The 27,373-nt window shown below is 42.6% G+C and overlaps 1 protein-coding gene across 3 annotated transcripts; it reads right to left on the minus strand.

The window, feature by feature from the left end:
* On the minus strand, positions 1–25,896 carry KIF11 (kinesin family member 11). Of its 3 annotated transcripts, none has more exons than XM_075216151.1 (23): positions 25,799–25,896; positions 18,214–18,307; positions 17,469–17,601; positions 14,052–14,149; positions 13,185–13,263; positions 12,343–12,528; positions 11,884–12,008; positions 11,435–11,525; positions 11,006–11,248; positions 10,618–10,713; positions 9,453–9,541; positions 9,290–9,377; positions 8,956–9,144; positions 8,370–8,577; positions 8,043–8,215; positions 7,424–7,549; positions 6,790–6,948; positions 5,575–5,702; positions 4,741–5,020; positions 4,232–4,454; positions 3,943–4,094; positions 3,753–3,860; positions 1–345 (listed from the first exon to the last, which is right to left on the minus strand). In XM_075216151.1, the coding sequence occupies exons 2-23, from the start codon at positions 18,267–18,269 to the stop codon at positions 217–219; spliced, it is 3,159 nt and encodes a 1,052-aa protein (XP_075072252.1). In that variant the 5' UTR covers positions 18,270–18,307; positions 25,799–25,896; the 3' UTR covers positions 1–216. The 3 variants fall into 3 exon arrangements, with proteins under 3 accessions (XP_075072252.1, XP_075072251.1, XP_075072250.1); XM_075216150.1 differs by lacking the exon at positions 25,799–25,896 and adding an exon at positions 22,143–22,164; XM_075216149.1 differs by lacking the exon at positions 25,799–25,896 and adding an exon at positions 22,053–22,119.
* Positions 25,897–27,373: the final 1,477 nt, after the last annotated feature.

Raw genomic sequence — 27,373 nt, forward strand, 5'->3', positions numbered from 1 at the left:
TTGTTGTTTCAGCTGCCAAAAACTGCTGAGGTTTAATGTTCTGACATATATATTAAAAACAAAAACACTGACATTGACACACAAAGATATAACGTCCAGAATTCTTAAAATAACCAATTTGCAACTCTGCACATACAAAGGACTTAAAAATATATAAAATATAAAACGAGTTCTCTGTGAGGCAGGGTAGAGTATATACACGGCAAGGACCACAGCTCAGTTCTGTATTCTCAGAGGCAGTTTGGATTTGGGAAGAGCTTGTTCTCCATCTTCTGTGATTTTCGATCGCTCCAAAATTGTTGCATTTGCTTTGTTTTCTTTATCTTTTCTCGGTCCTTTCTTTTGCTGTTGAACACAAGGGTAGAAAGACGCATCAAACCCAGCTTCACATATCCATAATAACAAATATACACAAAGCATCACCACTAGTTACTATAACATTGACCTGACCCATTTTGGGAGCGATTGGTCTGAATTTATCACCGACACCTTCATTAAAATAGCAGAGCTGAATGAATTCAATTGCAAATAGACCTTGTTTTATAGAATGCTACAACCACTACACTAGGGCACCTAGCACATGCTACAACCACTACACTAGGGCACCTAGCACATGCTACAGCCACTACACTAGGGCACCTAGCACATGCTACAGCCACTACACTAGGGCACCTAGCACATGCTACAGCCACTACACTAGGGCACCTGGCACATGCTACAGCCACTACACTAGGGCACCTGGCACATGCTACAACCACTACACTAGGGGACCTAGCACATGCTACAGCCACTACACTAGGGGACCTAGCACATGCTACAGCCACTACACTAGGGGACCTGGCACATGCTACAACGACTACACTAGGGCACCTAGCACCTGCTACAACGACTACACTAGGGCACCTAGCACCTGCTACAGCCACTACACTAGGGCACCTGGCACCTGCTACAACCACTACACTAGGGCACCTGGCACATGCTACAACCACTACACTAGGGCACCTGGCACATGCTACAACCACTACACTAGGGCACCTAGCACATGCTACAACCACTACACTAGGGGACCTGGCACATGCTACAGCCACTACACTAGGGCACCTGGCACATGCTACAGCCACTACACTAGGGCACCTGGCACATGCTACAGTCACTACACTAGGGGACCTAGCACATGCTACAGCCACTACACTAGGGCACCTAGCACATGCTACAGCCACTACACTAGGGCACCTAGCACATGCTACAGCCACTACACTAGGGCACCTAGCACATGCTACAGCCACTACACTAGGGCACCTAGCACATGCTACAGCCACTACACTAGGGCACCTAGCACATGCTACAGCCACTACACTAGGGCACCTAGCACCTGCTACAGCCACTACACTAGGGCACCTAGCACCTGCTACAACCACTACACTAGGGCACCTAGCACCTGCTACAACCACTACACTAGGGGACCTGGCACATGCTACAGCCACTACACTAGGGCACCTGGCACATGCTACAACGACTACACTAGGGCACCTAGCACATGCTACAGCCACTACACTAGGGCACCTACTACAACCACTACACTAGGGGACCTAGCACATGCTACAGCCACTACACTAGGGCACCTGGCACATGCTACAGCCACTACACTAGGGCACCTGGCACATGCTACAGCCACTACACTAGGGGACCTGGCACATGCTACAGCCACTACACTAGGGGACCTAGCACATGCTACAGCCACTACACTAGGGGACCTAGCACATGCTACAACCACTACACTAGGGCACCTGGCACATGCTACAACCACTACACTAGGGGACCTAGCACATGCTACAACCACTACACTAGGGGACCTAGCACATGCTACAACCACTACACTAGGGGACATAGCACATGCTACAACCACTACACTAGGGGACCTAGCACGTGCTACAACCACTACACTAGGGCACCTAGCACGTGCTACAACCACTACACTAGGGCACATAGCACCTGCTACAGCCACTACACTAGGGCACATGCTACAACCACTACACTAGAGCACCTGGCACATGCTACAACCACTACACTAGGGCACCTGGCACATGCTACAGCCACTACACTAGGGCACCTAGCACATGCTACAGCCACTACACTAGGGCACCTAGCACATGCTACAGCCACTACACTAGGGCACATGCTACAACCACTACACTAGGGCACCTAGCACATGCTACAGCCACTACACTAGGGCACCTAGCACATGCTACAGCCACTACACTAGGGCACCTAGCACATGCTACAGCCACTACACTAGGGCACCTAGCACATGCTACAGCCACTACACTAGGGCACCTAGCACATGCTACAACCACTACACTAGGGCACCTAAGCACATGCTACAACCACTACACTAGGGGACCTAGCACATGCTACAACCACTACACTAGGGGACTACTTCCTAAACACACCTGTACAGTGGAACATACAACTATAGCATTATTTCCCTTGTACTATAGACACAATTCAGAGGTTTGCGTTAAGGTACTTCTATAACAGGCATTCTACTTCTTGTCCTTCGATCCAGTTTTACACTCTTCTATGGTTTTACAAAACTTTCTCCAGAGTAATGCTCCCAATGGTATCAAACATGCCCTATATCACTAGGCTATGCCCCCAAGCTGTTACATTAACTAACCCACATAAAAGATACCATATGATTTGGGGAAGAAATAGGACAGAGTCAAAACAATGGTTTCACAAGCAAGCCAACTTCTGTGAGCAGACCTAGCAATACTGTTAAGTCAGGAGACTGTTTATATATTCATCTTTGTATTTATGTTAAACAAATATAAAGTAGCAATAAAACAAGGTAACTAAGTAATAATTTAGTCAGAAATGAAATGTTACTCCCTAGCCCACATTAATATTAACCTTTATTTAAAGGGCTCCACAAGTGTTCCACTGCGCCATACAGAGGGCAATCAAGATAGAACATGGCATAACAGTACAATAAAGCAAATACTACAACAATCATAGCTACTGAAAAACCTAAAAGGGGTGCAAGCTAAAACTTGTGCCCATAATCATGGGTGTAACCAACAGGTTTAGTCACTGAAAGAGGTGCAAAGACAACAGAGGAGTGGAGTCAATGGGCAGAGAGCCCAAGGAGGAGGTGCACAGTGTAGCTGGTGAACAAAAGTTATAGGAAATGAGAACAGGAGGGCTCTGCTCACTAGAGCTTACAATCTAAAGGGAAAGTGGAAGCAAACTGTTGACACATGGGGTGAGCCAATGTATGGGGAACCGAGGGCAGGAAGCAGGAGTGGGAAAGATGAAAGAGGACGAGGTATACTACACAACACTGCTGTGTGAGATCCTCGGCCAAGAGGGGAAAGACACTGACAGAGCATTGTGGTAATGATGGTCATAGGTACTGTTAGTGAGAAGAACCAGGGTAGGACCACCTAGTATATACCCCCCAGTCCTGCTGGTTTCAGAGCAGGAGGCTGGGGAGAAATATTAATTTATGACTGGACATAAGGTGAGAGGGAACCTCAAAATAACACGAGACGTTATCATTTACTGCTGGTAACTGAGGGACACTTGAGATAAGATAATCCTGCACTCATCACATGGAATGCTTAGAGCTTATTTTAAATAAAATCTATAGAGAAATAAATGTCCAAAGAACTTCACTCAAGCTAAATTTTATATATATGATTACAGTAAGTCATGATGTGGAAATTAAAAAAAAAAAAAAAAGTTTTTACCTGGAAAAAGGGAACGCCACTATTTTCTTGGCAAACAACGTTGACATCTACAATGGATCTGTCACTCATGATACTTTCATTAACAGTTGGTTCATCTTCCAGAGATTCCTGATATAAAAATAAATAAATGAAAATACACATAGGACAATTAGGCTAAATTCACATTCAGTGCAGGTTTGTGACCACTGACCTGTTCCACGGACTCTTCCACTATAGAGACACTGGACATGGCAATCTGAAACTCTTCCTGCTGTTTCCTATACTGTTCTAGAAGAACTTCCCGCGGCTTCGTCTTTATAAGCGAAGAGGGGAAAATATAATCTTTCCTCTGTGGGGTGGTACCTGGAATGACAGAATTAGTTTAGGTTCACATCACCATATACTATATGCAGAGAACGAACAACAACATTTTGAGCTTGAAGATCTTAATTGTATAAAATCATATTACTACACAAGATTATTCAACCCCAGTGTCTCACCTGTCGGGACGTCGTTTCTAAGCTCTTCCTTAATGTAAGAATATACTTTATTCAGGCCACCCTGTGCCTGCTGTTGAAGCTCCAGCTTCTGCTCTTTAATCTTTTCCTGATCATCCTTGACCTGTGCCACCAAACCAGCCAAGGCCTTGTACTGTGCGTCACACTGCTGGTTCACCATCTGTGTAATCTGCACAACTGAGGAACTACAGCCGTCCTCCACATCCTGTGAGAGGAGAATAGACAATTCAATTACTACAACATCCCCACGAAAAGAAATCCTGAACCCAATATAAAATGCTAAAAAGGGAAAGAAACAATCTCGCTTTCCGGCCCTATAAACCACCCCACAAAACTGCAAAAAACCCAAACATAGGCTGTAAGTCAGGCAAAAGATTAGTAGTGGGCAACTGAACTACCTACCAAGATACATAGAGAGAAGAAGGAAGAGGTGGTTGAGTAGCCATCAAATAAAGCCAACGTTGTCTTGAGAACGGGAACAATGTACATACCTTTTGGAGGCACTGAAGCTGTGTTTTGGCCATGTGTAAGTAACTCTCCTGTTGTTCAGAGATGGAAGCCATTGTGTTGCTGGTAACCTCCCACCAGCTCTCGCTCTCCTCAGATACCGCGGTGATGCTACGGCCGAGCTTCTCGCACTGCCTTGTGGATTCTTCCACAGTGCTCATGTTTGACGCTGCCAGTTGCCCGATCTCACTCGCTACGTCTCCACACCAGTCCCCAAAAGTCTTGTGATGGGTGGACGTACGCTCAATGGCTTCCGAGGTAACACTGCAACAAGACCGCTACTTGTGATATATAAGGCACCAAGTGAGGTCACTGCCCAGTTTGTCCCTTGGAGATGGACTTTACATATATGTTTAGTAAACAATGAAAACATTTTACAATATTTTTCAAGAATGCTTAGTTACAAAGGTTATCATTTTAGAGGTTGCCATGATAAAGTTGAGCTTGTATTGTACCATATTGCATGACCCTGGGAGCCACTAGTCACACCCTACTCCAGTGTAGAGTTGATATTTTAATGTCACCTTAACAGAAAGCAAAACAAGCCGCCTTTTTGTGACATTATCCAGTGTGAGATTTTACAGATCTCAAAAATACAGTCGTTTACTGCGCAGTGATGTAAATTGTTTCTAGTGAACGCCAGTAATCCTAGTAAAGGATGTAGCCCGATATACTAGTTGAACACTGGCTACATCCATGCACACTTTTATAGCAATCAGTCAACTAAATACATCAGTATTTTCTTTGAAGGATGTAATGGTTTTATGCGGCTGGGACATATTTTATAAACAGAAAGTGGAAAAATAAATAGCGCTTACTTATCCAGATCTTGCTGCAAGAAACCCGATGATTGCTGTAGGTTCTCTCTTTTAGCACGAAGTCCTTTAAAGCTCTGATTTGTTTTCATAGAAAGCAAATTCAACTGGTTTTGTAGCACATTCACTCCCTAAATAACAAATATATAAAGATTTTAAACTAGACTATGAAAGGAAATCAAAAAGGAAAGTTTATACATAAAGACATCATAAATGGAAAAGAAAGGACAATATACGGACAAAACATAAGCTATTTTCCAATCCTACGGGATGAAATGTGGTTGGGAATTTGCTTTTTACGTGTTCAAAAGCCTGGAAGGAATATCAAAATAAAAATTAAAAAGTGAATGTGCAGACAGGGAAGTATCTACCACACAGGGCAATAGAACACTAGCTCTATGTCGAATATTGATCGTATTTACTTATGTCTGTTAGTGGCCAAAAAGGAGCAAAACTAACCAGCCACTTTTTGCTGGATAGAGAAGAATGAGAATGTGACGTGCACGTTAATTTAGGGAGTGTTCCACCATTATAACACACCAAAGAACTGCTAACTTCTACCAATGGTAGATTCACTCTTAGCACCAACATATACTATACACAAACGCTGTGGTCTGGCAGACTTTGCTTATGGCTGCACCAGTTTAGCAATGTGCTAGTAATCCAATAAATCATTGTGATCTTTTATGAAAAAGGCAACAACTTGGTGGTTCATGCCTTCGGCATTAGAGAATAACTGGGACAGCTTATACATTGCAAAGAACAAATTAGGGAGCAGCTGAGCACTAAAAGGCTTGAAATGCTTTAAACAAAGATCAGGATCAGATTGAACAGACTACAATTACATTAATAAGCCTTGAAAGTGTTCCTGTTGCCAATATGAAGCAATAGTCAGCCAGTCAATCCACCAGGAGCACGAAGGCATGACACAAAGCAATGCGACTGGTTTCTAATGAATTTATAAGCTGTACATTGTTCAGCCAGCATAATGGCTCCACTGTGTGCAGGCAATGGGTGAACTTCTAAATAAATCTATTTGTTTAGCTAGATTGCCGTGAACACCTGTACTTCCCCATACACTATATTATCCATTAACTACAATTATGTTAACAAAACCAAGTTGCTGGTATTTTAAAAAGGTTTATTAAATTAAAATAATCAAAATTTTCTTTAAGACACAAACAGGCATGTGTTGGCATGATGGTTATATGTGGGTACCTCTAAATGCAGAGTCTCAGCAGCCTGTAGCTCCTCTTCCAGAAGCCGACACTCTGTCTGAAGACTGGACAGGGCCGATGTGGAATCCAGACGCAACTTGTGCAGCATCATGGAGTGATCAGTGAAAAACACGTTCATCTCTTCTTTATGCGAGTCAACCTAGAAACAAAGTCATAATGTAGAGAAACCCAAGCAGAGAGAAAACATTAGTGAATTGTTGAATTCCACATAAACTCTGTAGCATTATGAATGAATTCTTTGCATTACAAAGCAAATTCTAGGCTTTTAAACATTTTGTGACGCTTCACTTTTACTCCGTCTAGTACCGAGACTAGGAGTCCTCTAGGTCCTAGAGGATTCCCGGTACAACAGGACGGTAGTATAAGCATCAGACAGGAGCAGCTGCTTCCTTCTGCTAAACATGCGAAAATATCTATAAACTGCCCCAAAAATTCCCACGCAAAACAATCCCTGTCTATTGTGCAGTTCATTCATCTCTATGGTTATAGTGTCACCAACATGTTTTTACTGTATTAGATGCTCAATGGCATTTTTAAACACAACACGCTCACATGACCGGTATGAGAAGACAACTTGGCAACAGTTAAGCAGCGCTCATGAGTGTTCTCTGTACCTTGTCAGCAACAGCAGAGAAATTCTGCAAACTTCGACTCAGCTTAGAATTCAGATCCAAAACAGAAGTTGTAATTGGCAGCAAATCAGTTATCAGAGCTTTCTGCAGTGCAGATCGGAGTTCAGCCTGTCAGGGGAGATTAGAGAATATTACACAGATACCAAGGATGAGTGGCATAGTAATATAGAATTGGTGCAGAGTAAGAAGCCGACAGCTGTGTAAATTGAGTAGACAAACTGATGAACCAATTACAGTCACCATATAATGTGGATAAGTATTTTTTATTTTTTTTAAAGAATATAAGAGTAATAAATTAATTTAACCCCTTAGGGTGGTTAGTCATCTACACAGTCGGTGCAACCATTGTGCTCAGATCTCAGCCTGTCAATTGTACAGGAACATTCAGTGTCGTGTGTTTTATCTTGACAGCAGAAGCGCGATTGTAGAGAATGGACAGGCTTCATACTCCTGAATATTGGTTCATCCTAAACATGGCTACTTTCTCGCTACACAAACATCAGGGACCACAATCTATGTCAGAGCAAGTGTTGTGCAAAAGATATACAGCAACACTATTCACATCCACTTAGCCTCTATAGCTCTAATAGAACGGACTCACCATTAGTTTCTGCAGGTCGGCCTTAGCTTGGGAGGACAGACCCTCCTGCTTTAATATTTCATCAGTGCTCTGAGCCACTTGTCTGGATACCGTTTCTTGAATACTATTAAAGGATGTGGTCACGGCACTGGCAGTGGCCTGTAATCCTGAAGAGCTGGCCGACAGGTGGTCATCTGTAAAAAGGTGTTCAGTGATTTACTAAACCAGCAGTACCAATATCTTCACTCACATATGAAATATAATGTTTGTAACCCAAAGCTATGTTAGTTTAAGTGGTTGTCTCCGGTAGGCTGGACATTCCCCCTGGTGAGTTTATGAAGCCCTTACCTATAGAGCTGGTGTAGACGTCCAGCATTCCCTGCTGCTTGGCACTGTACTCCTCCGCAGATCTCTGAATAGTACTAAACATTTCATTCATTTGTTCTGAAAACGTCCCATGGACCTGGGCGTTGTGTTGCTCCACCGCCTTCTTGCGATCCAGTTTAGCATGGAGACCAGAAACGTCTGTTTTGGTTTCTTGAACTGTGCCGAGTAACTACAAAGTCAACACATTGGACAATTGGGATTTAAACCCTTTGGCTTCTCACTTTATCTACACCATATCTGATACAGATATTCTCCCTTAAACTACTTTATCCACTAACAAAATGGGGAACAGCACAATGTTTGGCAAGACCAGCATATGAGTACTGGCATTAGGAAAGCTTTTAAAACGGATGTAGCCAATACTACAGCTCTCCAACAGCTGTGGAACTAGAAGTCCCAGCATGATCTGGCAGCCCAACACTGGGACTTGCAGACCCATAGCAGCGGAGAGTCACAGGTCAACCAAGTCTGATTAAAGAATTAAAGTTGTGTACATACTGTATATTCTCATGCATTAACGGAGTAGTTTGGGAACATGATACGGTACCTGGCTCGCTGTATTGTGAAGTTTCTTCTCTGTGGTCTCTAGTGCAGTCACCACAAACACTTCCTGGGCCAGCTGTATTTTAGAATCCTGCAGGGTCTTCTGGGTCTCCTCCAGCTCTTTCTCCTTAGTTTGTAGCACTGTGCTACATTCATCCAGCTCCTTCTTACTCTCTATGAACAGCTCTGTGATCTACCAAGAGACATGCAATAAGGAAATGTATAGATTGGTTAAAAGCCATTTAAGAAGGCAAAATATTCCTAGCACATTGGACGTGGGTATCCGAAAAGTCCAATGCACTGTTCCAGCAGTGAAATGAGTCGATCTGAAAACTCACCCGTTTCAGCTCCTCCTCCAGGGCACCAATTTTCTCTGTGAATTCTGTAACCTGCTCTTCTTGACACAGAATCTTCCCCTGCAGCTGCCTGTTTATACAGAACAACACTCAATATATGAAATCACAGGTAAATGCTTTATACTGCAGTATGTGAAGAACGTACTCGTAGTTTTCAGAGGAGAGGTAAACTCCATGCTTTTCTCTGGCTGCAGCGAGATCTCTCTTCAACCGTTCAATCTCCTCAGTGTATTCCTGTATAGAAACAAGGGATTTATTATGGTATACCGGATCGCGATGTCTTATGGCACATACACTACCGGATTACCTAGTAATGGTAAACCACCTGCTTCCCAAAATGGGCAGTTTATTTGGTGCAAAGATACAAGTTCATTGTGTCGTGACAGCAGAACAAATAAAACCTTAATACATGGGGATCAATATAATAGTTTACCATTTACTTATACAAAACACTTTTCGCTAAACAGTGGGAAAGTCAGGTTGCTTTTACTCTAGAGAATACAGAAGTCTTAAGACCATTACACGGACGTATCATCGTACAGATGCAGCTAAAACCTGCCCCACATCCAGCCAATCAAATTATAAGGCATGTGGGACCATTTTAAAAAAATAAAGTCAGAGCAGAAAGATTCAACCGGGATGTAATATCAGGCTGACTGTTGACCCCAATACACGTCAGAGCACCCTCTATATTGTACATGAGGTGTGGTGGATTAATAATATGGCCAGGACTTGATTGTATTTGCAACAGAAACTGGCTGCAAGTTCACTTTTGAGCATTACAACTTAAAATGATTCACCACCTTTGGCCTAAATGTTTAGACAAATGTATTTCAGCGATACAGTACCAACAAAAGGCAACACGTGGCAGACATCCTTTCGGCTTGCTAAATTGTGCCTAGACTACGTATATTTACCAACGTGGGTACATCTGCAATATCCCAACTTTCACCCAAACTGTGGATAAGGTGCTATAACCACTAACGGCCAGAGAGTTTTAATAGTCAGTCAGTCTCTATTAAGACTGGATAACTCCATTTGATAATGTGTAAGAGTTGGAGGTGATGTCACAGATATCAATACATGGACAAGCAATGAATGGAGAACATATTGTGTCTACAGATTTGCCGACAGACAATACAAATGGCAGAGTGCTATACATTCCTTATTAAAGGGAAAATTTAAACTGACACATCTAGTCGTGTTATAAATGATACCTTGTTGTATGGGCTCATTGTTTACTAGATGCATTTACACAGGAGCCTTCCTATAATCCTTCACATATGACCTAGAACAGGAATGTAAGTTACCTTGATTAGTGCCCGTTTGGTTAGTTTCTGATTAACTTCAGGCTTATTCATGATATTCTTTGCACGGTTTGCATATTCCAAAGTGCTCACAGTTTCCTACCAAGAAAAAAACAAAACACAATTAATTTCTTTGAAAAAGATATAAAATTCTGTAGAATTCAGTGTCCCTAAACCTGGTAAAACTCACATGAGGGGCTCTATGCTCACTTTTATTTTTTGACCTCTGGGTTTCCAAATTTTTCCCAACATACAAACGGAGCAATAAAAATGCCATTCTTTAAAGTGATCTTAAATTCAGGGAAAGCTCATCAGAAACTGAGTAGCAGCTCATGGTAACAGGTAAAACCCCCCATAAGGGGAGGACAAAACAGTTCCCCCAGGAAGTTACCTCCAGATTTATTGAGGCTGGAGAAACGGTGGCGATGATGGAGGTTTTTGTTCTCCCTCCAAGAGAGTCCTGCAGGATCCTGGTGAGCTTAGACTCTCTGTATGGGATGTGTGGGGCTCTCTCTACCAGGGCAGTGATCACCCGGCCCAAAGTCAGCAGAGACTGGTTGATATTTCCAGCTTCCCGGGCTCTCTTGTCCACAGCCCCAGAGCGTCCAATGTTCTCACTGCCGGCCAAATCCACCTGGGAACAGAGCAGCAGAGAAGTCAACAGAAGAACTAATCAATGCGTAAGAAAATCAACTGATACGTTTTAGGAGGCATTGTAAGAACTATACATTTACTTTCCACAGCTATATTATTTCAGTACAATGAAATCAGTTAAAGGCAATACTAAAAAGACATGTACCAAATAGTAACAGAACCTTACCAGATTCAGCTTCCCAATTTTAACCAGCTCTTCACCATCAACTGTAGTTTCCTTCATGTGGATTGTGACCGAAAACACCGAATGAGATCGACTGCAGAGGAAAATAATTTTAATAGAATAAAAAAAACAAAGAGGAACATAAAAAAATTACTCTGTACAACCAACTAAACTTTCAAATACAACATAAATAAGAATCTTGACCTGAAGAAAAGCAAAAATTTATATATATATATATATATATATATATATATATATATATATATATATATATATATATATATATATATATATATATATATATATATATATATATATATATACACATATATATATACACACACACACACATATAAAAAGTGTAATTGAGGTGTTATAATTGAATGGTATTACCGAGCTCCCCCGACCATTCAAACGTCACCTCTAAAATAAACATATGTAAGTGTATAAACCTGGAGTAGGCGTTCATTAGCGTGGAAGCAGTTTTTCTCTTGGCCGCCCCTCTCTCCAAGATATGGTAAACTTCATCCTTGTTGTGTACGGTCACTTCTTCCAGACCCTTGATTATGACTCCTCCCTGTTAGAGAATGATATTAGTGAGAAGGACATTACAGGCAGCCACTAAGAACCATTCATATCACAAAGTCGCGCGTCTCACTGATGTGACTTATAACCAAGTGACGTCCTAAGCCGCCGTCTCATGAATATTTGTTCAACGCAAAAGGACAGACACCACTGTGTGGAGTAAGCTGCAATGTAGAGATAGGAAACCCAGAATTCCCCAGTAGTAATCTGCAAGACTGACAGATATTGCGTAACGTAATAGATCAGTAGCTAGCGTGGCTAAATGCTGCCTCCTAGCTATATTAAGAAAAAAAGTGACAAAACAATGGGCAAAGAATAGAATTCACCTTGTTCCGGGGATCGTCAAACATTTGCAGTCTCTCCCCGACATCCTGAGCTGGACTTAGAAGATCAAACAACTCCTCATTGTAGATTTCCAGCAAAGAGACTTTCACTGAGAACTCGGTGCCACTCTCTGAAAGCTTTTCAAAAATCTGATGAAGAGTCCGAGGAATGATACCTGCTAGAGGGTCCTGTGAAGAATAATTGTTGTGTTTGCGTTTGTCAATATACGGTGAAAGAAATAACACCATTGATCAACTCTGTCTGGACAGCTCCAAATGATAAGGAACCAAGTTGGAGGTACATAGATGTCTACTAGCACATTACCATCAGCAGAAATTATATCTTAAAAAAGGGGTACTAGATGGAATTACTCATCCTAAAAACACAAAATAATAGTTATAGCCAACATGGCAGATTAAAACTACTCCAAGGTTTCTCAATTAGAACAAAAAACATTAGGTAATCGTAATCAGATGAGGGGGAAACACATTTTCCTAAACTTTCTACATTTGACATTCCAAAATCTTCTAGGCCAGTTAGCTGCCTGTCTGCCCGATGATGCTTCATATATAGTCATCTGGAAGAACTGCCCAGCACACTGCTATAGCCAGCAAAGGAGCTGCCATTTCTACTGTAAATAAAAATGCAAAAGTCTTAGTTGCACACATTTGCAAATGTATGTTAGCAGTAGAAATGACAGGTCCTTTGCTGGCTATAGTAGTGTGCTGGGGGATTTTTCTCTGTTTGTTCCTTTTAGGATAACCCCACCCATTTAAGCACCTATGAGCCTATAAATTGAATAAGCAACTTCCACTTCTGTATATATAGTCATCTGTAAACATACCTGTTCCCAAGTAAACTCTTCATCAGCCGTCCTCTCCCCCTCCATAGTGAATGTTTTCCCAGTGCCAGTCTGCCCATACCTATAAAACGTTAGCTATGTATTAAATATAATGTAATAGAAGATAAAACAAATTTTTTTACAAACTAAAAAAATTGCAGGAACAGAAATGTATTTAAAAAAGCACAGAACAGTCCAATGGTTCGGTTTCAGGAGGGCACCATTTATAAGCACTGTTAGCAGAGAAAGGTCAGCCCTTGAAAACCAGTTTGGTTAGTTATATTAAATCTGATAGGATGGGAGGTGTGCAGCAAACGCAGCACCCTATTGGCTGATCACAGCTCTTGTTCAATCATGTTCCCCAATCCATACCAGTGATGGGCAACTTAATACACTTGAGGGGCCACATGGCGCTCTCCACTAACCTTCAAAAGGGCCGCACATTACCCTTAAACTGTGCAATAAGTAAATAATAAAATCATAGGACACACATCTGTAATAAGGCATTTTGATAAAGTGTTACAAGCAATAACCAAACATGACAATAAAGCAGGATGGAGCTTGGGGTGGGGGTTGCAGGCGATGGCTCAGTTGTCCGCATGTGGCCCTAGGGCCACCTGTTGCGATCACTGGTCTATACACATCTTGCTAGCAGGCTCCGGTCCACCTGCAAAGAAAATGCTCCACCTGATTTGAAACAGCAGTGTGGAGGCACTTCATGTGCAATAGCTGTGTCCCAATGGGTTGTAATGCCTTTAAGGTGAATAATTCGGAAGTCACAAGGCCCTCTAGAATATTGCAGTTAACCAGCCATAGAAACACTTTTCCGAAATTATATGCAGTGAAAAAAAAAAATAAAAAAATACTTACGCAAAAATGGTACAATTATACCCCATAATAACTTCATCCAAGATCGGACACACCACACTTTTATACACTTCGATTTGTTTAGCAGATGGGCCAAATACCTGTATGAACAAAAGATGATGCATCAGAATGTTATAGTATGTTCCAGCAAACATATCTAAATAGGAAGATGCATGGGGGTACGGTGTCTGGAATTCTTCCACTATACCACACCTGTTGCATTGCCTTTTATACAACAGCACATGAACATGCAATAAGCTATTAATATAGTATGTTAAAGTATGTTATATAGGCATATTTTCAGCCTTTTGTTTGTTTTTTATCAATTTTCCAACAAAAAAATAAATGAAAATAAAATAAAGTGACATGACATTTTATGCTTTCAGTACATCTCATTTAGTCGATCACAAGGATTATCTCCTACCAACTGCATAAGGGGATTTTTCTACTTGCTGTTGAATCCATTTCAGCTATGCTGTCGATGAAGAGTGGGTTATGTTTCACCCCTAGGTGGGGGAGTTAGGGTAAAAATTAGTTAAAGGATTTGTGGGTGTGTCGGTCTATGTCCTCATACAGCTTAGGAGAAAATCCTCATTTCTCCTTTAGTAGAGGGAGACAGATGGATATCCCCAAAACACTCAATAGTAAGAGAGGAATATATAGGAATGAACAGTCACCTGAAGGACCTTCCTACTATAGGCAGGAATGTCCACTTCACAAAACTTTGGAAAATGCATACAGGGACAACCTAGCGGCATCTCTGCAAACCTTGTCTGTAGAAACCCAATAACATACCACCTAAGGAGGACCAACCCGTGAGAGGAAAAAACATCACAGGAAGTTCTGAGAAGGCTATCCAATATTTCCAATTGATGACCGCAAGTACAGAGTGTAAAGAAGAGAAGCAAATGAGACAAACCTCCTACCACTTCCATGCCCTAGCTAGTAGTCAGAAGGACTTACCACAGTCAGAGTCTCATCTTCATTTAGTAGGCAAGATAGGCTTCATTGTGTGCGACCCCCAAGTAAGATTGTTCAATGACATCTGGGGCGTGATAGAAGCAGTGGAAGTGAACTCACTTTGCTTATTCTGAGGAAGGAACTCTTCCCACACATGGCATCTTTGATTATGTTCTCCAGTTACAGCCCAGAAACTGGCAGCAAAAGAAAGACATTTTTAGATGTATTGTCTGCTGAAGCAGATATGAATTTGAGGACTCTCCATGCCACCAGTGAATTGGCTGAGAATATATCTGCATCAGCTCTAGGCTGGGTGTACCATCTTGCAACCGCTATATTTGTTGACTGGCCGAAGTCAATTTAGCCACCAGAGTAGCTGTAATGGTGGAAAATAGACTCTAAAAAGACTGTCTAAATTCTTGTCCAAGGAGTACTTGAAAGACACTGTCCAGAACTGGAAGATAGCTGAAAGCCCAGAAGGTCTACAAGTGGGGAGGATCCCAAAAATTTCCATATCTCCTTGTAAAAAAAGGGACAAGAAAGCTCCTAAGTGCCATCAGGCATGAAAGATTGCCTGGATCGGCCCATCCACCAAACTGATTGTAGTGCTGGACTCAGACATAGGATAGTTTTTAAAACACAGGGGTTGACCTCGGCCCTTTAAGCTCTGAATGTTAAGGGCTGAAAGTACTGTCCTGATGAGACCGTAGACAGAACCACAGGAGGGACGCATCAGATTTAGGAAGGGATGATAAAATGTCTACAGACCCATCCTTGTTCTTTTAACTAGTCTGTCCTCTCGCTTAATGCAGGGTCTGAAATATCCATAACTGGGGGGGAAAGCAGACGCTTTAGCTTCAGGGTACACGGTGCTTGCAAGCTTTAACTTTTTATGAAAGGGAATGAATTAGGGATGTAGCCGAGGCAGAACAGAAGATACTGGCCACACAGCACTCAAGCTATTTACTTGTTTGTCACATGCGCAGGCCCCTTATGGTCGGCAGTCTACAGATGGCTCATTTCCAGATGCCCCGCCTCCTCATTTCCATCTAGAATTGCTAGAAATCCACGCCAATTAGCAACACAACAATATAGGCCCCTGGATAGTCAGAGTGGGACCACCATAGAGGCCACTGCATTGGCAGAGATGCAACAGGGGTCCACAAAAGTAACAGAGTTTTCCTTAACTGAGGCAGACCAGGTTCTGCTTGACGTACGCCAGAAGTAAATAGAGGTGGAGGGCTGGAACTTCCATGGTAGAAGCTGGCAGATGGAAGGGTTGAAGAACGGAGGACGTAACAGGGGTGTTCTGATGGGCTACAGTGTATGTGGCATGCAGTGGTAACAAGATGGCACTTGCTGTTAGGAAAGGGTCCTCCACTATCCCTTGCGGTGAAAGCAAGTAAATTGAGCATACAGCTTCCAAAGACTGGCACAGCATCTGAAACACTCTTCCGACCAAATGATATATATGGTCAATGGAACTATTGGGTCCCATTCCCTTGGACATAGTTAAAGCATGTATTTTATGCTATTAGGTAAGAAGCCTAAAGCATATAGAAGAAAAAGCGCAGCTATAACAATCACAGGGACCTGGAGGATGGGTAATCACAGGCTTGGGGAATTTTGTGACTCAGTCCAGCACAGCCAGGACTTTGTAAGGGACGGTTAGGAAGCATATCTGCCCAGTCGTACTGCTCTGCAATGCAGGGCAACACAATGGGCGAGCCTCACAGTCAGCAGTGGCAACACAACATTACCAGTTGGTGGGGTAGTTTGGGAGGTGGACTAGTGCCTAGTTGCTAGTCTGGTCACACCCCCCCATGCAGTGTGTCCTGATGTAGTTGCTTAGGAGTCCTACATATTTCTGTACATATTAAACACGGACTACACCCACACATTAATATTTTGGTGAAAGGCAAAGTTGTAACCCAATAAGTCAAAGTCCTGTACTTGTCCCTGTAAAATTGCAGAGATCTGCTCTCAAATATAAAAGCAGCTGCTGAAACTAGCTCGATAGCAGTGGATCCAATGTTTAACAAAGTCCAAGTCCTCATATAACCAGTGAAGTTCAGATACTTTAAGCTGTATGTACATGTGTTTACTAGATGGCTTTAGTCATATCTAGTACAATACCAGTGTCTGAGGTTTCTACTGTGACCCTAAATTAATCATCTTATCCTGTACAGTACATGGATCATTTAACAATTTGTCAGGGTTACAAGTAGCTCTTTCGCTTGTGGAACAAACAGTGGATCACCCATGGTCTAAAATTATATTGATGAGAACATAGCCGTCATTTTACCAGGAAGTCCACAATCACCGTGCCTCAGTGAGGTCACTGAAACCATAGGCTGCATTCACAAGAAAATGGTTTCAGCCCAGAACATAACTCCCTTCACCCTGTTTAGGGGTCAGGTATTTGAACAGGCCACACACACAGGACCATGAGGCACTTACCATGTCAAACATGTAGTTTTTCTTGCCCAGTTTGTCGTTTAATCCGCCAGTGCGAACAGAAACTTCCTTCCGCTGAGCGTCGAATTCCAACACCGAATGGGAGTTCGCTTTCCGCTCTAACTGATTGAAAGGTCTGAGAGCAGAAATTTAAAAAAGTTAGTTTTAAATCGTATATTGATTAAACATCTGACATAATGAAATCTAAATCCCCCTGATGCATTGGGTCTTAGGAGTACATTTAGGAACACTGGTACACCGGAGAGGTACTGCAGCCCATAGCAACCAGATGTCCTTTTTCATTTTCTAAGCTACACCAAGTAAACCACAATGTTTTAGCAGTTTGCAACACCTTATACCTGTGCACAAGTTTTCATAAATGTCCACCTTAAAACATACCTGTCTTAAAGACTGGAGGAAACCATTCTGTGGCCTAAGCCGTGAGTGCAGGCCAAGTGCCACACTCCTACTAAGTTGTAGTATCCATGCTTATCTTCTGGTTAAATTTAAGTTTTAACACTGTCATTACAGTTGATTTTATAATAAAAAAAAAAAAAAAAAAATTTTTTTTTTTTTTTTTTTTTTATAAAATAAGAGTGTTGAACAGAGTTCTTTTCTGCTTTTATCTAGATGATCAGGTTGAATTTTAATGATCCAGAGATGCAGTTTTGAAGATATTGCAGTGCAGTTGAGTACTTTAATAACATTGATAAGCTCAGTGATTTATACCAGTAGGCACTACACTTACCTGCATCTTACCACAACCTGGATGTTCTTCCCCTTATCCTCTTTCTTACTGGACATAACTGAAGTTTGGTAGGACAATGCCACTCTGATGTGACCTAAAGGTCGGGGAAAAGAAAAAAAAGAAAAAAGAAAATGACTATTAACTAACACAGCCATGTGTTTCACACAAGCAGCAAACCATGGCACAAATATATCATTTTGAATATGCCAGAATTGAGAATTTTGAAGAAATAAGACCTATATTGAGAAGTATTAGTTCTTTTGTTTTTAAGTAAACAAACTAGTAGCAACATGATAAATTAAAAACCCTCAGGGTGATCAGTTAAGGCTACTTGGGTTACTGATGCATTATTATACAATTTGTTGAATCATTCAATCCATATCTACGGTCACATAAGCGTTGTACTGCATAGATACATCATTCTGTGCCTTCAGCCAGTAAAGATGCTGGTGTGTCTGTTCAATACAGCTGGAGGCCAATACTGAAGACTTGTTCAGAATGTTCAACCAGCAGTTTCTTAAAACTAGAGCAAGCTACAAATATATATTAACGTTTTATACTAGTTCCAGACACATCCCATCTCGGTACCGGGGAGGTTCCTAACTCCTCTCCATACGATATGTGGCAGGTTCATCTGGCAAGGCAAGAAGTCATGGCTTAAGCGCTCATCTTGCTAAATCCGCTTCGTCCGGAGGCTACAAACGCCCATTATTTCAATGTTACTATCAGCTGGTTAACCCAAGTCACACTATCTCTTGCCAATCTAACCCTAGGCTTAAGAGGTGGGTGGTCTTTTAAAAAGCACTCGCACCACATCACACGGAAATTTCTCCCTTGGCTCTCCCGCAATCAAAGACCAACCTCGGTTTACTCTTACCGCAGTCTGTAGCTTACACTTAACATATGGGACGGTCTCCTTTGTTCAAAAGAAATCACAACTCTGCCATCTCCCCTGACGCCGCTCTGGCACCACCCAGCCAGAAACACTACTTCATACGCGTCTCCACGTGAAAAGGCGGGTATCGCTCATTTCACTCACATCTCATGGGAATTCTTTCCACCACGTCAGAGAAAGCAGAGTCTGTCTCGACAGGCGGATGATCTGCCGGTCTAGCTGATCTTGAAACCCCAACCACTTCCGAAGGATCTCCAGCTGGAGAGAACGGGAATGGAACTGTACGAACGGGACCGCCTCGTACACTGAGACCATAGTCCCCAGCAGCTTCATGCAACCGAGCATGGCCACCTGAGGACGAGCCAACCAATCCCTGGTTTTGCGCTGGAGGGCGCTGATCTTGTCCCGAGGTAGAAAGACTGACACTGTGTCGACTCCATATGGGAACATGGAGATACGCATCCTTTATGTCGATGGAAGCCAGGAATTCTTCCTGTTCCATGCCCGCGATGACTGTTCTGAGTGACTCCATCTTGAACCGCTGGGCAATCACCTGTTTGTTTAGGGACTTTAGGTTTAATATAGGACGAAAAGTTCCGACCGGTTTGGGTACCAGGAAAAGAGTGGAGTAAAACCCGACCTCTTTCCTGCATCGGAACCGGAATAATAACACCCGACTCCTGAAGCTTTAGGAGAGCCTGATGTCTGAGAGGGCAACCAGGTACCAGAGACGACAGGAACCTGGGTGGCGGGAGGATGGTGTAGGTCTATAAATGTATCCTCTTGACACAACCCCCCACGTCCAAGCGTCCATTATGGCTGACCACCACTGACACCTGAAGCGAAGCAGACGTGCCCCCACCCCCGATACCTGAGTCGGAGTGTAGAAGTCATGCCGAAGGCGTATCACTAGAGCATGAAGCTCCTCTTCTGGCAACACCCCTGCCTCTACTGCTCCCTCCTCTAGGGGCTGGCTCCTGGGAGCACCACTCCAGGCTCGGGAGAAGGGGCGAAAGGAACGAAACCGAGCCTGCAGGAACCCATGGGGAGAACAATACTTTTTCCCCTGGTGGCCGCCTCAATTACCTTCTCCAACTCCGCACCGAACAGAGTGACTCCATCAAAAGGCAAAACCTCTAACGACCTTTTGGACTGTGTCAGTGGTCCACGAACGTAACCATAGGGAATGTCATGATGCAATAATTAAACTGCCTATTCTGGCATTCACAGCTACTGCATCCATGGAGGCCTGACCCACATAATCCGAACTCTCCTGAATATGCTGAGCTAGGGAGAGGAGGTCTGCCCTTGGAGTGTTATTTTGAATTGCCTCAATTAACTGCTCCGGCCACATCTGAACTGCTTTATTTGCCCAATCAAATAAATGGGCCTAAACAAGCTACCCAAAGCTGTATAAGCAGAACGGAGAGCGTGGTCGCACTTTTTATCCGTAGGATCTCTCAAAGACACCCGCTCTTGTGTAAGGATAGCGGAGGATGAGGATAAACAGGCAATAGGTGTGTCCACCCTAGGAGACACCTCCCATTTAATTGAGTCTTCCGCTGGAAGAGGATAAAGACTCTTGAATCTAGCTTGCATCACAAACTGTTTCCCTGGTCTTACCCAGGCGTCCGTTACCATTTCCACCATCTGAGAAGAGGTAGGAAAGGATGTCAACTGAGACTTAGGGCTAGATTTACTAAGCTGCGGGTTTGAAAAAGTGGGGATGTTGCCTATAGCAACCAATCAGATTCTAGCTTTCATTTATTTAGTGCTTTCTACAAAATGACAGCTAGAATCTGATTGGTTGCTATAGGCAACATCTCCACTTTTTCAAACCCGCAGCTTCGTAAATCTAGCCCTTAGACCTTTTAAAAATGGAAAAACCTGCAGGATCCAAAGGTTCAGGCTCTGGAAACCCTAAGGTATGTCTAATACCTAGGATAAGGCTGTCCACATTACTGGCCGAGGCTATACTAAATGAGTCTTCCTCCAGCTCTAAATCCCCTTCCTCGTCCAAGGAATGATCAGAAGCTAGAGAATGCACCCTAATATCATCCCTTGTGCCCCGTTTGGACCCGCGGGGCAGATGTTCCTTACTCAGAGTTGCAGAACCCTGGGATGATGTGCCTGCACTGTCTATAGGGATGCCCTGTGAGGCCTCTATACGTGCGGCCCGCTGCTCTGCTGAATTTTGAGCTATGCTGATTACCTGTGTGTTCGCGTACCTCAGCGACTTTCAACATCACATCGGTAAACCTTTCCATGGTGGCGACAAAGGATTTCACCCAGAGCGGCTCTTCCATGACTGCCGGTGACTGTACCGGGGCGGGACGCTCGAGTGCTGCAGACTCGCATGCTGCACAAAGGGCATTTTTATCATGCTGTCCAGATGGAAGCTTAGCTCTACATCTGGCACAAACAAAATACATCACAGACACTCCAGATGGTCCCTTGTCAGAGGCGTTAGACATTACTGCAATAATAAAAACTAAAAACACATACGCGTGTGTGTGTGTGTGTGTGTGTAAACATCAAGTATTACATCAGAGACGTTCTAACATGTACTATTAAGAGACATCTACTGGAAGAAATTCCTACACAGTTTTTGATGGAACATTTAAAAAGGAAGATTTACACCCTAGTTGTCGTAAATGTGGTTATTGTTTAATGCGCTATACATATACACATACACACAAATATATATATATATATATATATATATATACACATACATACATAATATATATATATATATATATATATATATATATATATATATATATATATATACATACATACATACATACATACATATACACACACATACAGTGTCACAGAATATATAACACCACTAATATGTCCAACAGAAGGCCCCAGACAATATTACAAGACTTGTACACCAGATCTATATACCAGGTTACAAATTGTAGACTCTATTAACCTCTTTCACAATATAAACAGTTTGTCACTAATGTGTATTGAACATTTACTGGCAATCAAATGCAGGTATATTTTTAGTCAAAAACGATACCACACAGCAGAGGAGAGAAACTTCAGCCTGCAGCTCCGTGTCTGAGCCCAAAATGGCGCCTCTGCACTGCAGGGACTGAAGAAGGAGGCGGGAATCCCTTCTCTGGCTCCGCCCACCGACAGTTAGAATTTAAAAATAACTTGTCCTCAGCGCTACTCCGATCAGCCTATACTAAAGTTATGGCTGTCTGAGGCTAACACACAACACGCAGTTACATGCCCAGGCAGCGTGTGCGTCTTTCCCCTCCTCACATCAGCAGGGCTCTCTATAATCGTTGTCCCCGGGGAGGAGGGGTGCTTGCCGGCCAGTCCGTCAGCGGGGAGAGATGGATCCCTTATCTCCCCCGCACGACCTAATTATACAGTGCCCCAAGCTATATAACTGTATGGGCAACTAAAGCCCCAATGGCTGCCAAAAATACTAAAATATCCTTAAGCTCATGTCTAGGGGATTGAACTGCCGGCAAGAAGGTGCAAGGAAGATGTAGGGCACAGCCACTTCTTACCTTGCCCGGGGATCAGAGTGAGGAAGTCCAGGACTATTCACTCCCTCTGGGTCTTGGGATGGATCCCCGCGGGCACCCTGATAAGAAAAAATAAAATCAAAACATGTACAAATCTAACTAAACAGGGTATAGGCAGGAGCCTATACCCCCAATGACCCCACTCCTAAGGCACTAAAAAAATAGTTCTCTAGTAGAGGAGGGGCATAGTAGAGGAGGGGCATAGTAGAGGAGGGGCATAGTAGAGGAGGGGCATAGTAGAGGAGGGGCATAGTAGAGGAGGGGCATAGTAGAGGAGGGGCATAAAAACCATAGAGTTTTAGTGCCTGAACTCCCATACCCACTACTATACCCAATGTGTCGCAGTGTCCCCCAGTGGTAGGAAAGAGAAAAAAAAAATTACACTGTGCGCATAGCTGTATTCTTTGAAATGTAGCATCATCATCATCATCATCAATTTATATAGCGCCACTAATTCCGCAGCGCTGTACAGAGAACTCACTCACATCAGTCGCTGCCCCATTGGAGCTTACAATCTAAATTCCCTAACACACACACACAGACAGACACACAGACTAGGGTCAATTTGTTAGCAGCCAATTAACCTACCAGTATGTTTTTGGAGTGTGGGAGGAAACCGGAGCACCCGGGGGAAACCCACGCAAACACGGGGCGAACATACAAACTCCACACAGATAAGGCCATGGTCGGGAATCAAACTCATGACCTCAGTGCTGTAAGGCAGATGTGCTAACCACTATGCCACCGTGCTGCCCATGATGATACTTTGATTTATTTATTTTTATAATTTGCTCATTCTTGGCCATCTAGGTCATCTCATTTTTTTTTTTAGAGAAGTGCTATAACTTCCAGATGAGTCATTAAATAGCAGTTAATGAGCATTCTTTCAAATAAAAAGGAAGTTCTTCACTTATTAGCAAAAGATAGATTGGTTGAATGCAGGGCCATCTTAACAACATTATGGGCCCCTGGGCAAAGAAGTGCACTGGGGCGCCTAGATCTAGATATATAGATGTATACAGATATAGATCTATAGAGATAGATAGATGTACTTGCTCAGTGACCCGTGTAGGTTTTTTTTGCAGGTTTTTTCTTTTGCAGGATTATTTATTCTCATTAAGAGCCGTGCCTATGGGGCCCCCGGGCAGCTGGCCATCGTGCCCAATGGAAAAGATGGCCCTGGTTGAACGTTACTACATAACATTATGCTCTATTTGTGAATGTTCTACATATTCCACAGCACTGTGCACCAAGTAATAATACTTGTTTACCATAAAGTGACACAGAGGGTGAGAAGGTCATTGCAGCTTCTCAGAACTAATAGTCCTTGCTTTGGATCTGTGTTTCAAGTTGCTCACTGGATGCTGATAGCCACCAACAAATCAGTAAATTCTGGGAGTTGTTTACTGGATGCAGACATCCCGGACAACTAATGTTAAACTTACCTGTTGCCAGCACTGTCTACTACATTTTTTTTATTTTTTTTCACCAGTTTACAAGTCGCACGGATATGGAGTATGGACTATCAGGGTAGTCAAACACGATAGGAAGAAGGGGACACAACTCAATAGATGGGTAAGTAATAAGAGGAAAGTGAGGGCATCTGGAGGAGTGTCTGATAGCAGAGAGGGGAACGATTTCATGTACAGCCAAGGAGCCCACATCTGGTGACATTCATCTTCCCAATCATGCAGGTGGGAGGTGTTTTTTCCCCCCCATGTTAACAATAAACCAAATGAGAGATTCCAGCAGAGAGACACAGGGAGGGTCCACCTGCTTCCACGATTTAGCAACCAAGCAACGAGCTGCAGCCAGGACATGAGGGGCCAACTTTGCAGAGGGAGTGTCAAGATCCTGAATGGGATAACAGAGGAGGAGCGACCAAGGGTCCTCCAGGACAGGGCAAATAAGGTCAGGAGCCTTCTTTCCTTCCTCCTTATCCCAGAAGGAGATCATGGAGCAGGACGCTCACATGTGATGTAAGGTACCTCCTTGTCCACAGCTGTGTTCACCTGTTAAACACTTCAAAGAACTTAATCATGGCCTAAAGCAAAGGGTTGAGATAGTGCTTGATGGTGTATACTGCCATTACTGTAACAAATAGGTTACGGTGCTTTTATGGTGGCTTGTTAGGAGGCGAGAGCACAGATCACCTGTATATTATGTCCATTTTCATTAACATGACAGGCCAGCATTTTACCTTCAATGCACCATTTAAATGCATTTCCAATAAAGTTATAAAAATGGTATTACCTGATCATATTCATCCCTGAGGCAACATGAATATCTTACGGATAGATTAGATTTGCTTCTAACTGACACACATTCCTTTTGACAAACTATAATAAATAAAACTAAAGATCTGATGGCAAACAGCAGCCAGAAAAAGGTTTACAAGGAGTCATTTAAGAAATACCAATACAGACATGTATTTAAGTTTATTGTCCCCATACATCTGAATATTAACATATATAGCATTGCAAAGCAATACACTGCTATCCCTTTATCTAAAAACTAACACATTTCAAAGGAAACAAACTGCTAAACTTTCACTTAATGATTATCTATAGATTGAGACAATCAGACAACTGCAAATGGAAACAAACTAATCCAGGTATAAAGTCAATACATACTAGACAGTTACCATATAAATATTAGAGGACAGTTAAACAATTTCAGAAAGGTAAATAACCTACATAATATGTTAAGACACAGAAGTGTGAAATTAAAGTGATAATACCACAGCTCTGAAAACAGACGTCTTAAGCAACACGTGGATCTCAAAATCCTGTGAAAATACATGTTCCAATAGCCTGACAAACACTGTCCTCCTGCAGGACTTGTGGCTCTGCAGCTGGTGGAACCAATATGTTTCACACTATATATATATATATATATATATATATATATATATATATATATATATATATATATATATATATATATATATATATATATATATATATACACACACACAGCTACACGGAAGTTACAAAGATCAGCAGCATATATACGTGTAAGTCACCCAGGTGTAGCTCTGTGTGCCCATTGGGCAGTAGGGAGAAACCATTAGTATGGTACTATAGTACATGACAAACATTATGTCGGTGAGGAGATCGGGGACGGCTCCTACCTGCTGGTGTCTCCGGGTACCGGTGCTCACAGCCGCCTCTACTCAGGACCGTTACTTCACCCAGACGGTAGCTTCCTCTACTCTCAAAATATTTGAAAATTGCGCTTCCAATCGGAACAGCCAATCAACACTTAGCAACACCCAGCGTCTCCGATTGGCTGTACTGCTGTTGTTGTATCGGCGGATTGGTCACGGCGCCCGACACGGACGCGCGGATTGGTTGTTGGGTGACACGTTATTGCTGATTGGCTAGTCTCCGTAGCACGTGATGCCGTTTAAACTATAGAAGCGTCTGTAAGGAGGCGAGCGGTGACAGTGGGAGCTGTGTTCTGCTGCGTTTATACGGGCTCCACTGTGACCCAGCTCCGTAGTACACACGTCACAGTGCTGAGCAAGAGGCTGAGATTCCAAACATATCGTCCTCCTGTAGCTGCTTTATTATCAGAGGCTGGTAATACTGCTGTATAACATTACACACAATCACCTCCCCACTAGCAGGAATGCACTGTGTGTGTGTATATATATATATATATATATATATATATATATATATATATATATATATATATATATATATGTATATATATATGTGTGTTCCCCACCCCTGTTACATTGTAAACTCATTATTACTTTTTCATTTCTTTTTATTTTATGTGCTTTGTGTAATGATCCCATCAAAACACAGAGTTATGTAATATGTTGGTGCTTTTATAAATAAAATATAATAATAATGATGATTCAGAAGTACCCCAGATCTGTTGTATTGGTTTACATGGTGCAGTTATTTCTGTAAAAGTTAGTGGTGATCTGGAGCAGAGTGTAGTGAAGGTGGGGGTAATGATCTTGATACATCTGCTGGCTCAGCTACTAAATAGAGGACTCCCTGTGCTTATATTGTGCCACAAATAACATGGACAAAAGCAACAGCAGTTAGGTCAGATGAAGATGTAAATGCAAAAAGAGAAAATCAACCCCACCAGGTAGTTAATCAGAGTCTGAATTAATATGGACTTCCAGGACTTATTTGTTGAAATAGTTTTGAAGGGTGCAACCAAACACAAATAAACATGAATACAGAAAAGGAAACAAAATGAAGTGTACATAGGGGCACTTCAGGAAAATCTTAGGGTAAGCAATAAGAACATAATACTTTTTTAGGTGTAGCTGCAATGCACTGTGTTCTGACACCTTTCTATCATAGCAGGCATTAACTTTTTTAGCATATGTGTGCTACAGTAGCATTTCTGTGGGATTGGACCAGACAGGGTAGCCGTCACAAAACAGGAGGAATTAGTGGATGGAGCCTGTGGTTCGCGCCACTGAACGAAGAGGTGCGGTGTCTAACAAGGAGGTATGGGCTTTGCTGCGTGGGACGTACAGGTCGCAGTCCTCTAGGTCATTGGAGAAACAGGTGGGTAAAAGTAGCGTGGTCAGACAATTCTAGGTCAAGCCGGGCTGAGGTGCTTTACCAAATCGAAATGCGGAGCATGGTCAGGGAAGCCAAAGGTCAGAGCCGGTAGGATACACAAACAAACTCAAGATCCAGGAGAGAAGTCAGAAGCCAAACCTAGGTCA

Source organism: Mixophyes fleayi, chromosome 6 (genome assembly GCF_038048845.1).
Source record: "Mixophyes fleayi isolate aMixFle1 chromosome 6, aMixFle1.hap1, whole genome shotgun sequence".
NCBI lineage: Eukaryota > Metazoa > Chordata > Amphibia > Anura > Limnodynastidae > Mixophyes > Mixophyes fleayi.